Source organism: Pelmatolapia mariae, linkage group LG8, assembly GCF_036321145.2.
Source record: "Pelmatolapia mariae isolate MD_Pm_ZW linkage group LG8, Pm_UMD_F_2, whole genome shotgun sequence".
Classification (NCBI taxonomy): Eukaryota; Metazoa; Chordata; class Actinopteri; order Cichliformes; family Cichlidae; genus Pelmatolapia; species Pelmatolapia mariae.
The window spans coordinates 12,924,911-12,937,651 of NC_086234.1; the positions used below are offsets into that span (position 1 = coordinate 12,924,911).

A 12,741-nucleotide genomic window follows, 5' to 3' on the forward strand; every position below is an offset into this window, starting at 1 on the left:
AACTTAATAGGCCTCGCCCTTGTCAAGATAAAAGGCACTGTAGAAACTTTAAAGTCATTAGAGATATGTGCTGTACAATGATTCCACCTGAAAAAAGAGCAGTTCAAAGAAATTGTTCAAACCCAAAATCTAGCTTGACATGCCCATGATGGATGTATGTAAACCTCTAACCACAACTGTACAAAGTCAGTGTAGTTTAATTGAGTTCATATAGAAATAGAACAGATATTTGTCTGTGAATCCAGTATGCTCAAACTAGACTCGAACTCTCGATGCAACTGTCTCCAGTTTATGTTGCATTTGAGAAAGTGCAATGTTGTACATAACTGGTAAAAACAGCTCTGAACAGTCACCTTCCAGAAAAATTTCAAGAATAAATACAATGTGGAGAAACAAAATGCCAACATTTTGGACTGATGATTTTAAATAAGCTTCAAATGAAGGCTGGTGGCTCATGATAGCTTTCGACGTTCAACATAACAAATCTAATTTACCAGAAAGCATCTTTTTGAAACCACGCCAACCTTATTTAGCTATTCCAAAACCCGATGCCAGATGTCTAAATAATTTCACCAGATCAACCCAAATTTCCCCTCTCAAAAGATAAGAAAGTGTTCTGAGTGACATTTCAACAGGCTGTTCCCAACTTCCAGCAAGATTGAACTTGCCTGAAGACAATGACAAGCTCCTCTCTGTCTGATGTCACTTCCCATTTCCAGGCCGACTGCTATCTGCTACTGGCTTCTGCCAATAATAGCTCATCAAAACAACACAACCCTTCTTGGCACCAAAATAAAGGCTGCGGTCCGCGTCTGTGCCACTCAGTTGTCAATTAAGACTCCTCTTCACACTGAAACTTGTGACTTAAAAGAAACAGTCGAGAATGTGATGAATTTGAGCCGACAGATGAGAAGGCAGTGCGCTGCGTTGCAGTACCATAGTGCGCTTGAGATATGGATAACAACTGACACAACTGGCAGGTCTTATGAAGTTTGATTTCATTTGTCAGGCTTGCTTGCTCCCTCACTTTTCAATCATCGTGGTAATAGCTCATTCTGATCGCCTGAAGACACTCACTCTCACTTCCATTTAAAATGCAAAGACATAAATATAGTAGGTGCCGCTATGGGCTGCACATCAAGATGGCATTGGTTGTATCCGAGATTCTGTAAATTCATATGTTTAAATGCATGTAATATAGGTATCAGCGAGCATAATGAACCAGGTTTCGGGTGCTTACAAAGGTGTCGTGATCTCTAGAAATGACAAAGTTTTGCAAAAGAAATAAATAAAATTGAAAATACATTTAAATGAACACATATCACATAAACCATAAATGACAAGGAAATAACCATCAACCTTGGTATTTGATCGCTAAGTAGACAAATGGAGCAGTAAGTGTCCAAGCCTGTCTCGGCGAATACCTTGCATGCTTGTCTCCAGCCGACCACATGACGCTAATTCCCGACTGAAGCGCTCCTCCTGTGCAGCTCTAATCCTGCCTGTGAAATGTGACAAGATCATTCTTAAGGCCTACTTTAGTCTGAATAATCTGCCCATCACAGACATTCATCCCAACCTGCACAGTGCCTCCAGCATCATAACACGCTACCTGTATGTTTTCACCACGACTTAGGTGCCATAAATTAAATCTACACAAGCAAAATGTCGGTGTATGTCCATGTGGAAATTTTATATTGATTGCACTGCAAACATTATGAACAGTTAATTGCGTCAAAACACAACAGGAATTCTTAAGTTATGATAAACAATTTATTAAGCTCTTTTCTTGGTTTGTTTGTTTGTTTTATATCCTTGCAAATGCATTAATATCTTGATTTTTGGAAATGGTGATCCGACAAACAAGAAATTCGGCAAAATAAATAAGCCCGACCAAGTTGCGTGCCATAATCTCATGAGTGCTTTCCTTGTTTTCTTAAAGCTAATAAAGTACAGTACAGTGGATCTCACAGGCGCTTCTTGAAGTTTCCACAAAGTTCTGTACCAATAATATGGCAGCTGTCAGATTGAATTGAGCGACTGGTTCCCGGCACTAACATGAAGGTTAGGTGAAGTTAACTCTTCTTTACAGCATGACTACAAGCTGCCAGGATCCTCACCTTCCTGATGGCAAGTGGACGACAGCATATAATCTCCACGGGCTTTACTTTCTACTCCTGACCAGCTTTAACTAATTGAGAAGACAAAGTGAAAAAGACCCTTCACTGCCACGATCTTGGCTGCACCTCAACTTTTCTAACTCTCTCAGTCATGCTGCGCTCCTGTCGTCTGACTTCCGGCGAGACGGCATAAGTTCTTCGTGTCAGCTCCAAGTTGAGAGCTTGCAAATGAAGTCAACGCTGCAGTATTTGACACTCAGATTGGGGCGTGTGGGTGGGTGGGTGGGGGCGAGGAAAATATCTTGGGTGTAGTCAAGGGGAATGGGTATGACTTCTAAGTATCTGAAATGTCCTGTCTTAAACACATAATATCCGTAATACTTCCTGACACATTCGCCTATAACCTCTTATTCTGTGCCAGCTTCTGTGGGTCCCTTTTTTCTCTCTCTGGGCGTAGAAGAAAAGCAGTCTATTTTCTTGTCATATTTGCTTGAAAGGGGACTCTCAACTTGGAGTCTAATTTCCTGCACTTTAAAGACAGTCCACATGCAAGGTGCATTACCATGCTATCAAGGTGATGGGAGCAATTTCAAACTGTCAGTCAGTCATGGAAATATCAGAGAGACTTAATGTCTAGTGCAACCTGTCAAAGGCTCCTGTGAAGAGGTGGAGAGCATAATCTGAGTTTTATTCACTCAGTACCATTTACTTGTCAGTGTGGCTCTCTGTTTCACTCTAGATGGTAGCTCATAAGGAGATGGGGATATAATATGCCCATATGTATAGAAATATATATGTATAGAAAGTGGGAGAGAGCTACTTAAATGAAGAGGTCACTATGGCAGGTTTAAAAATGTATAAGAAGACCAAAGACAAAGAAGGAAAATGTAGAGCTGCTGCATATCAACAGAGAGCACTTATGTACCAAGTACCATAGCTTCACCCCGAGTATAAAACTGCTCCATCTCGTATGATCTTACAGCGCTTGCTTCACAGACAGCAGTTAGTTAAGGCTGTTAATTTCCCGATAGACGCACCACTCTGGGTGACACACTGGGGCTGTACTTAACCATTATTAATGTGACAGGCCTCACTGCAAAGCAAATCAATTAAACAGGAGCAATCACCATAGTCTGGATAACGGCCCTTTTAAGGCTGTTTTCATGTGACAAGGAGGTCCTCGATCCAGGCCTCTGCGCCGAGACCTGACAGGTCAAGAAAGCGGCATGAAACAATAGCACCTTCTAACCATCATCTCCCCTTTTTACCTGTCAGATCCAGTCGGCCTGTCTGGCTGCTGACGCGGCGTGCCCTGCGCCGCCTGCCACAAGGTGAATTTTCATGTCATGTCGAGGGAATTTCTTATTCCATTTGCTCGACATTATAATGCCGCATTTATCGACCATATCCTCTTTTTGAAAGCTATATGTCAGGGCGCCTGAGTTTTTGTCATTTTTTCCAACAGATTCAGTTACTTGTCCCTTGTGATTAGCTCAATGTACACGTGCAAGCATAAAGGGAGCATAATATCAAAAGTGGAGCACTTACTTACCTTCGCGCTTTTCGGGCGATTCTTTCGCTTGTGACCTCTGAAGTGTCTGAAAGGGTGGAAGGAAAGCTGCTTTCAAAAAAACACCACTTTTTACACTTGCTCGTGATGTTGGTTGTCATTCCATTTTTTTAATAAAAAGACAAAAAATGATGTAAAACCAGCTGAAATATATTACAAGCATGCTTTTGTCTAATCAACCCTGTTGTGCAGACCATCCTTCAGCCCGCAAAACTGAATTATGCAATACCCATTATATAATTATACATTATACAATACAGTCATGATAGAAGCTCCTGACAGGGTGACCCTAATTGCCATTGTTTTCCATTTTTAATAATCCCCAGAGATAAATTGTCAAGTTGTCTCCAGTGCTTCTACACAGAAAAACCACCACCTGAAAATAAAATGAAGACTAAAAGCTAAACTAAAAACACAAAAAGTGCCACAAAGAGGACAAAGGAAAGTCTTCACCTCTGATGTCGCTTATTTTACTTCGATATGAATCCTCAATAAAAAATATTTTGATGGGCAAAATGTAGAACCGAATAAAAATTGTCAGCGTGATGTGAAAGATGCTTTCTTTGTATTTTCTTTGCCCATTAAGGCTAAAGATAAGCGTGGTCCTAATGGTTAACAGAACAGAACTCAGAAAAATAGAAAAGCTGTTTCTAAGGATCATTACTGAATGTGTGTTTCTAAAACACATGGATTAAAAATCTAATTTTAGATGATAAATTAGGGCTATGTTTTTGGATATTTTTAATAAAGGTCAGAGAAGATGCTTTAATGAAGAAATGTGCATGATGCAAAAAGAACGGGGTGAATTAAACCTGATTTCTTTTTTTATTTACAGAACTTAAAGTTCAGACATTTTTGCTGAATTCATTATTAAATGTGAGCTGGAGGGAACTTTTGTAGAAGAAAACGTGAATTAATCCTTTAAAAAAATAAACAAACCCTTAATATTTAATAGTAAAGCCCAGAGATAGACTTTCTTTCAGTGTATTCACCAACTAGAGGTACCCAGCCCTGCTTGTAAACGTTTGTATTTGCATGGATTCCGGGTGATTCATAAATGTGTCCTTGTGTGAAATACTAGCGGGAGATTTCAAGCTTTCTGTTTAAAAGTAATGAATTGCGGCGACGGAAAAAAAAATGTGAAGCCATTTAAGGATAAAGCCGAGAATTTGGTGTCTGCCGCTGCGAGCCATCCATCACGTCCACAATAAAGGAGCTTTTGCCTGACGGTCGAAATTTATGGTCGCCCTTCTCTGCCCTAATAACTCAAAGCGCTGTGTCAGAGCCTGACAGCCGTTGCCGAAAACAGCACCCCTTTTATCAATCAAAAAACACTTGCATATGTTTAACTTTCGCCTGATCAGCAAGACATTTATAGGCTATTGAGTAATAAGATAAGTGGGTCTATTTCGATGGGAAGAAATGTGGACGCTTTAATGATTAATGGCAGCCACAAGAGAGTTTTTTTAAGCGCTCTTGGAACAAAAAGAAGGATTTTTTTGGCATGAGTGCGGAGGAAATGTGGAGGTGTATTTTTTAATTTCCTACACCCAGAAAAAAAAATTATAATAATGATAATCACTTGGAAAAATTACATGCTATTAAATCAGTGTCTGTAGCAGAATTACAGCGCCATATAAAAATACCTTGGAGCTTATCTCCAATTAAACAAATTGCTGTTTTGAGTTTGACCAGACCAGACGGTGTAAAGCAGGCCTGTGCGGTGATGGAGCAGTTAGGGGAGATAATACAACACGTATTATCTGCCCTTCTCGTGGATTCACTTTACAGCTTTTGACCTGAGCATGGCTGAGAAGAGGCAAAAAAATAAATAAATAAAAAAAATAAATCTGCAGACAGTTGACTGGCAGGACAGGGAACTGACAGATGACAGGCTGTGATTGAGGGAGAAAGTTGCCGAACATGTGAAACATGGCGATAGATGTCGCACACTGTAGGCAGGGGATGTGACCTTACAAGTCCCTCGCTTGATTACTTTTTATTGTTTTGAGTAACTGGGTCCAAACACCGTCTCCTTTATTAACTGCAGTCTAGTTATGCAAAGGAGATGCAGATTTTAAAGCAGATTTTAGCCGCAGGTGATAGTTTGTCCACTCCTACTCTCTTCTTTTAGGGGAAATAAATGTCGGCTGTACAAACGTTTCAAAACAAATCTTCTCATAATCTTTGTCATCTTTATTCCCTGGTCCCCCAAACCACACAGGATGCAGGTGCAGCGCATGCGTCAAAGTGCCAATTACGCAAAAGGCGCGTGTAAAGTCTGGAAATTAAAAGCGCTCGGAGTGGGTGAAATATGAAACAGACACCCGTGTGAGCAGGAAACGTCACATTACCTCGACCCTCTGATCACATCGGCATCTCTTTTTGATTGGGGGGCTGCACGGGCAGCAATCCGCGGACTGATTCAGATGCTGCTAGTGAGGAGGCGGAGTGATCCCTCCTGCCCGCAACCCACGTAAACCGTGCCCGCTCTCGGACCCACAGCCACAGTGTTAGAGCGACGCCTGAGATGAAGCAACGAGGCTGAGAAGCGCACGGATTCTGCTCACACACTCCGCGTCTCTTCCGAGGATTTAACAGTGATTTTCTTTTATTTCTGGCAGCGGCTCCAACCGTCAGACGTTTTGAGTGCTGGCTTTCTTAACCCTACCCATGGCATTTTTCAACCATTTATAGGAGAATTGGGTCATGATCACATCGCCCACGGTCTCTGTCCTGAGAAATAGCACAAATCCAGCGTGGGAGAGCGGCTCCTCGGGGGAGAAGGGAGCAGTGAAGATAAGCCAACTATCCGTCCACAACTCCGTCTCTCCCGCAGACCCTACTCGACAAGCCAGTCGTCTTCCCATAAAGGTTTTGAAAATGCTTACGGCACGGGCAGGACACATTTTACACCCGGAGTACCTACAGCCGTTACCGTCCACTCCTGTCAGTCCCATCGAGGTAAGCGCTACAGCGGTTAAAATAAAACGCGAACGTTATATTTTATTCGCTTATTCTCAAACTACTGCGTGTTCACCCCGAAATTGCAGGACACAGAGCTCCCACCCCGACACGAGTGGACAAACTATGGTCAAGATTTTTATTTAGACTATGTGTTGAAATACAGTAGAATAAACTGTACTCTCGATGTTCTACTCACTTCAGACTTTAACGACCCTTTTATGCAAACTGATGCCAATATTTTGAATGTCATTCCGTCGTGTTGTACAATCTTATCTTCCAGCTAATGTAAATCAGCTACGTGTGTGCGCCTTCCTCTTTTACATACCTATTATGCTGAGTTGTTTTGAGTTTCATCCCGAGATAACTTTATGCGCAGTGCGTAAAATGCGCGAAACGGTCACATGTGACTATTTATCGCAAAATATTACATGTACGTGTGAGTGTTTTCGTGATTTTTTTTAACGTTGTGTTTGTTTCAAATTCTCAGCTGGATGCCAAGAAGAGTCCGCTGGCCCTTCTGGCCCAAACGTGCTCTCAGATCGGCAAACCGGATCCGCCGTCCTCCTCCAAGCTGTCCTCTGTAACCTCCAATGGATCTAGCGACAAGGAGGCCAAATCCGGCCCGCTGAAGATGAGCGACATCGGAGCCGACGACAAATCGAGCTTCAAACCTTACTCAAAATCATCAGAGAAGAAGGACTCGAGCAGCAGCCTCAGTGGAGATAAAACCAGTTTCCGAGTGCCTAGCGCCACCTGCCAGCCGTTCACCCCCAGGACAGGCAGCCCCGGCTCCTGCACCTCCGTTTCTCCTCTGCCATCTGAAGGCAAAGCGGGGGACAAGGAGGAAAAGAAGGAGTCTGATAGCAATAAAAGCACTACGACGGAGAGCAACGGCAGCCACGGGATAAGTGGGATTACCTCTGACGGCAACCAGCAACAAGAAAACACATCTGGATCCAAGGCTGTTACATCAGATTCCATATCTGTAACTTCGTCATCATCCTCCGTCCTCGGCTCCGGGCTGGTGGCCCCTGTCTCCCCCTATAAGCCCGGTCATACAGTTTTTCCTTTACCGCCTGCTGGTATTTCCTATCCTGGAAGTTTAGCCGGTGCATATGCGGGTTATCCGCAGCCGTTTCTCCCTCCTGGAATGACCCTTGACCCCACCAAATCCAGCAGCCAGCTTTTAAGCGCACAGTTTGCTGCTGCCAGCTCGCTGGGATGCAGCAAAGCGGGAACGAGCCCCTTGGCTGGAGCATCCCCACCGTCTCTAATGTCTGCTAGTCTGTGTCGAGACCCCTACTGCCTGAGTTACCACTGCACGAGCCATTTGTCCGGCGCATCCAGCGCTAACTGCGCACATGACTCTGCGGCAGCTGCGGCAGCTGCCTCGGCGCTCAAGTCTGGATACCCGCTCATGTACCCGACGCACCCGTTACACGGCGTGCACTCCACGACCCCTTCTTTCAGCGGACATCCCTTATATCCTTACGGGTTTATGCTGCCCAACGACCCCCTGCCGCACGTGTGCAACTGGGTGTCGGCGAACGGACCTTGCGATAAGCGCTTTTCATCCTCCGAGGAGCTCCTCAGCCACTTGCGGACTCACACGGCCTTTGCCGGCACGGAGAAGTTGATATCTGGGTACCCGGGGTCGTCTTCTCTTGCTAACGCTGCTGCTGCTGCTGCTATGGCTTGTCACATGCACATGCCTCCAAACGGAAGCCCGAGCAGCCCGAGCACGCTGGCCCTCAGGGGCCCTCACCACCACCTCGGACTCAGCAGTCGCTACCACCCGTATTCAAAGAGCCCCCTGCCCACTCCCGGGGCCCCGGTGCCCGTGCCCGCGGCTACCGGACCATATTACTCCCCGTACGCCTTGTATGGACAAAGACTGACGACAGCATCGGCCTTAGGATATCAGTAGTGACAGAGAATTACACATTTATAAAGGAGATTTAGGCCCAATGAGTTTTATATTGTACTTAATGCAGGGATTGGATCCAGGTGGGGATCAGTGTATTTATTTGCGATAGCTTCAAGCGTGACTAAAATAAAAAAGAATTATAATATAAAATTTCAAAAGCCTCAATGTGCATTATTTTTATACAGGAGAAAAGCGTCTTTACAAGTTAAATAAAGTTAGGACCCTTTTTCTTTCTTTCTTTTGAGTAATGTGGAGTTTATTGTTTATTTGATTTATTGTCGACTGGTGGGGTTTTTGTAAAGCAAAAAGTTATTTTAAAATGTGCCTTACTCAGAGGGATTAGGGGGCTGCCAGAGCTGAGTGCGTGACGGAGTGATGGACGTGGAAAATCAATCAGAGCAGTTTCTTACAGAACTGGCATCGATTTATTTTATTTTATTTATTTATTTTTTGGGGGGAGAGATAAACGTTTCATGAGGGCGTTTGATTTACCTGAAGAGTATAAGACAGCTGTTTGGTGAGGGGTTTGTTTTTTTAAATTTGTTTTATTTTAAGGCTCCCTTTTTATTTTTAAGTATAGGACAGGGTCAAATCAGGTCAACAGTTTTAATTTACAATAAGAGGATTTTTTTCCCTCCAGTAACATCTTGTTTTGTTTTTGCTGTGTTAGTTTGACTATATATATATATATAATTAATTATTTAACTGATCCATATTTTATTCCTAAAGTTGGGGAAGATGTGTAATATCTGACTGACATTTATGGCAGATTTTTGAATATACTGCCTTTTATTCACAACTGTGTTTTTGCTTCTGGTCTCACCATGAGGCTCATAATGGGGTTTTTAAAAGGGCCCAAGGATAGAGAAGCAATAACCGCAAAACCTTTGAAGTTACAGAGGCTTCTATGAGCATCTGCTGTTTTTATTTTATTAAGTTTTAGTAACAAGAAGCAAGGAAAAAAAAACAAGAAAAAAACACCACTTGGTGCTGCAGCTACAGTAGGGGTGTGTGTGTGTGTGTGTGTGTGTGTGTGCAAATGTGTGCTCAGATACAAAATCTTTTGGGCTCATCAAAACATGCTGAATCTTCTCAATCACGCAGTCATGGATTATTGTTTCATTAACGAAGACAAATGAGCTACTGATACCAGCGAGGCGCTCGCTAAACAAAGATTTACGATGACACCAGATGTGGGACGTTTCCACAGCTTTTGTGATTGCTGTAATGAAGCCATGAAGCAGAGAGCATGAAATAAAGTGAGGCCTAACTATTTAATCAGCCCCCTTAAAACAAATCAACTAAATCAAGCCAGCAGTGTCATTATCCATCCTCAGTAAATCAGGCTGTTCTCCAGCAATAAAATCACCATCATTAATGGTCAGATGTCATATTCATCAAATCCAGCCATCCTTCATGTAGATGAGGCCTAAACATAGCTCAGTGATAGATGGTAATAAAGCTGCTAACCTATATTTCAGCACTGCGACCAGTCAGCCACGGAGTCGGCATAGATCATATGTGATGCATCTTTTTTCATTTACAAACAGCACATTAATATGATGTGAACAAATTGGGTTACGATCTCTGAACTTATTGCTCAAAGGCTGATTGATGTTTGACTCTGCCGAAGAAATTCACACATCTTCACAAGCAGATAAACCCGCTAATAAATGATTCAGTTTCAGTTTAATTTTATTAGCAGTGGTTAATGAGCTAGTTTAAATTTAAGGATGGGCCTAAAAGTCTGTGCGTGTGACTAGATTAAATGTGAATGTGCTTATTTGCTTTGCGTTGTTAAGTTGTTTTTCCTAACTAAAAAAAAAGGGTGGCTTAGTGGTGTAGTGGTTAGCCCTCTCCCCTCACAGTATGACGGCCCTAGGTTTGAATCCACTGGCCAGCTGGGAAGTGTGCATGTTGTTGTCCCTCCTGATACTCGCGCTTCCTCCCACAGACATGTTTCTCAGTTTAACTGATGATTCTAAATCGTCTGTAGGTGTGAATGGTTGTTTCTCTATGCTTGCAGCCTGTCTAGGGTGCACCACACCTTTCATCCAGTGATAGCTGGAACAGGATCCAGCCCTTGACCCGCCACCCTGAACTGTACAAATGGATGGACTTTCAAATAATCCTGAACCCAATGAAGTGAACAACATTTTGTTGCTATCAGAAATGATACTCTAATTTGCCGTCTTTAGTTTTGAATTCAAATTAAAGGACAAAAAAGAAAAAAAACATACATTAATATGTTGTCAACCCAAACAGCAAAACCCTGGAGGTGTGTGAATGGTCCACAGTGCTAATTCACTAACAATACTGTAGATTCCACAATGTTTTCTTTCTGTTTTAAGAGGAAGAAACAAGCTAATATCTAAAGTAGCGATTCCTTTTAAGCTATCTGCATTATGAGTGTTGTAGCACAATCTCCAGGCTTTGTGGTCTCGTACAGCATCAGTGTTTCTGTCAGCGTTTTGAATCCCTTATCCTACATTTTCTCTGGACACAGATTATTTGCAGGCTATATTAGTGTTTATTACATTAACCGTGTTAGTGGGCTTCACATATAACAGTTGCAAATTAAGTAAGCCCGATCAAAACGGATATTTTCCTTTTTCAGCAGAAATGAAGAAGCAAACATTTGATCCTATTTGAAAGAGTGCTTATTAATAAAAGGTATGAAACAAATAGCTAATCTTCCATATTTAAAAACATTTTTTTAAAAGCATGTCAGTCACATGGAGAAGTACACTCCTGCATTCAACAAACCTTCAAAATCCATAAAATTTGAATCAGGGGTTCCAGGTCTGTGCCAATGGTAATAACGTCTTTTGGGAGTGACAGGCAGAACCTGCCTTATTTAAACCTCAGACATGTGGTGTTCTCCTTGCTATTGAAGTGTGTGGTGTCATCATGCCAAAGTTTAAAGAGGTTGCTTCAGAAGTCTGAGTCTGGGAAAGGATTTAAAAGGATCTTCAAATTATTTGCAATAAATCTCTGAATTGCCAAAGACAAATTCATCCCAAAAACAGACTCTTTGCAAAAAAAAAAAAAAAAAGCCTCCAAGAACTTCCTAATCTGCTGAGTTTGCAGGTATCTCTCACAGCTGTTGGTGTCTGCGATCAGAAACAGAAAGCACAAATCTGACCTGCATGGAAGGCGCACCAGGAGAACAAGGAACGTTAGAGCAAGACTACAATTTGACAGCGAACAATTAAGCAAAGATCAGGCTTTTTGGAATAGTGTGCTCCAGACAAATGCTGCGGTAACAGCAAAGACATTTGGCACAGATCGAAGACAGCCTCTCAGGAGAAGAACCTCATACCACCTGCAAAGCATGTTATGATTCAGGGTTGTTTCACTGCCTTGGGGTGCAGGCAGCTTGCAGTCACTGATTCAACTAAAACAAGTGTTTAAGAGCACGTGGGGCCAATCAGTCCTGAAGCTGAAGTTGAACTGAAAACTGACTTTTCAGCAGGGTAATGATTCTTAACAAATCCCCAAAGAACATGAGGAACTACATGCAAGAAAAAAAATTTTGCAACTAGGAATCTTGCCATTTTGCAAGGAAGAGTGAGCAAAAAATTTACCCGACAGATGCCAAAGACTGGAAGACAAGTATGCAAAATTTCTACAAGTAGTTATTTCTGTTAAATGGCAAAATGATTACTTCTGATGCCAAGATGTAGCTGCTTTTTTCAAAGATGAACATTATCTCTATTTAGATATCTTCGGTCCAAAATTTAAAAAATTCCTAGTTGCAAAATGAGGAGGCTGTGGGTCGTCAACCAATTGGCATGTTGATGTTTCAATCCCTGGCTCCATCAGTCTGTATTTTTAAGTATCCTCAGGCAAGACAGCGAACCCTAAGATGTGCCTGATGCATCCACTGAAGTGTGAGTATTTGTGTGAATACGGCTTGAAAATCACTATATTCCGTGATGGAATCGGCTAATTTTGTGGTTGTGCTGAAAATTTCCATTGGATGTACTTATTTTTTTTCACATAACTTTCTATCCCACCATGATGAAGTCTACCCATCTGTTTCCATGTGACAGATGATGTCTTTTCCACATGTCTGAAAGAAAAATGCAGCCAGGAGATGAGACTCTGGCTTAGTGACTCCATGCTGAATCACGGGGATGGCCCCACCTGTTCTG

The 12,741-nt window shown here is 42.4% G+C and overlaps 1 protein-coding gene across 1 annotated transcript; it reads left to right on the forward strand.

The window, feature by feature from the left end:
• The first annotated feature begins 5,930 nt into the window (after positions 1 to 5,930).
• LOC134633119 (zinc finger protein 503-like) lies at positions 5,931 to 8,700 on the forward strand. The gene is made up of 2 exons (XM_063481982.1): positions 5,931 to 6,654; positions 7,145 to 8,700. The coding sequence occupies exons 1-2, from the start codon at positions 6,400 to 6,402 to the stop codon at positions 8,582 to 8,584; spliced, it is 1,695 nt and encodes a 564-aa protein (XP_063338052.1). The 5' UTR covers positions 5,931 to 6,399; the 3' UTR covers positions 8,585 to 8,700.
• Positions 8,701 to 12,741: the final 4,041 nt, after the last annotated feature.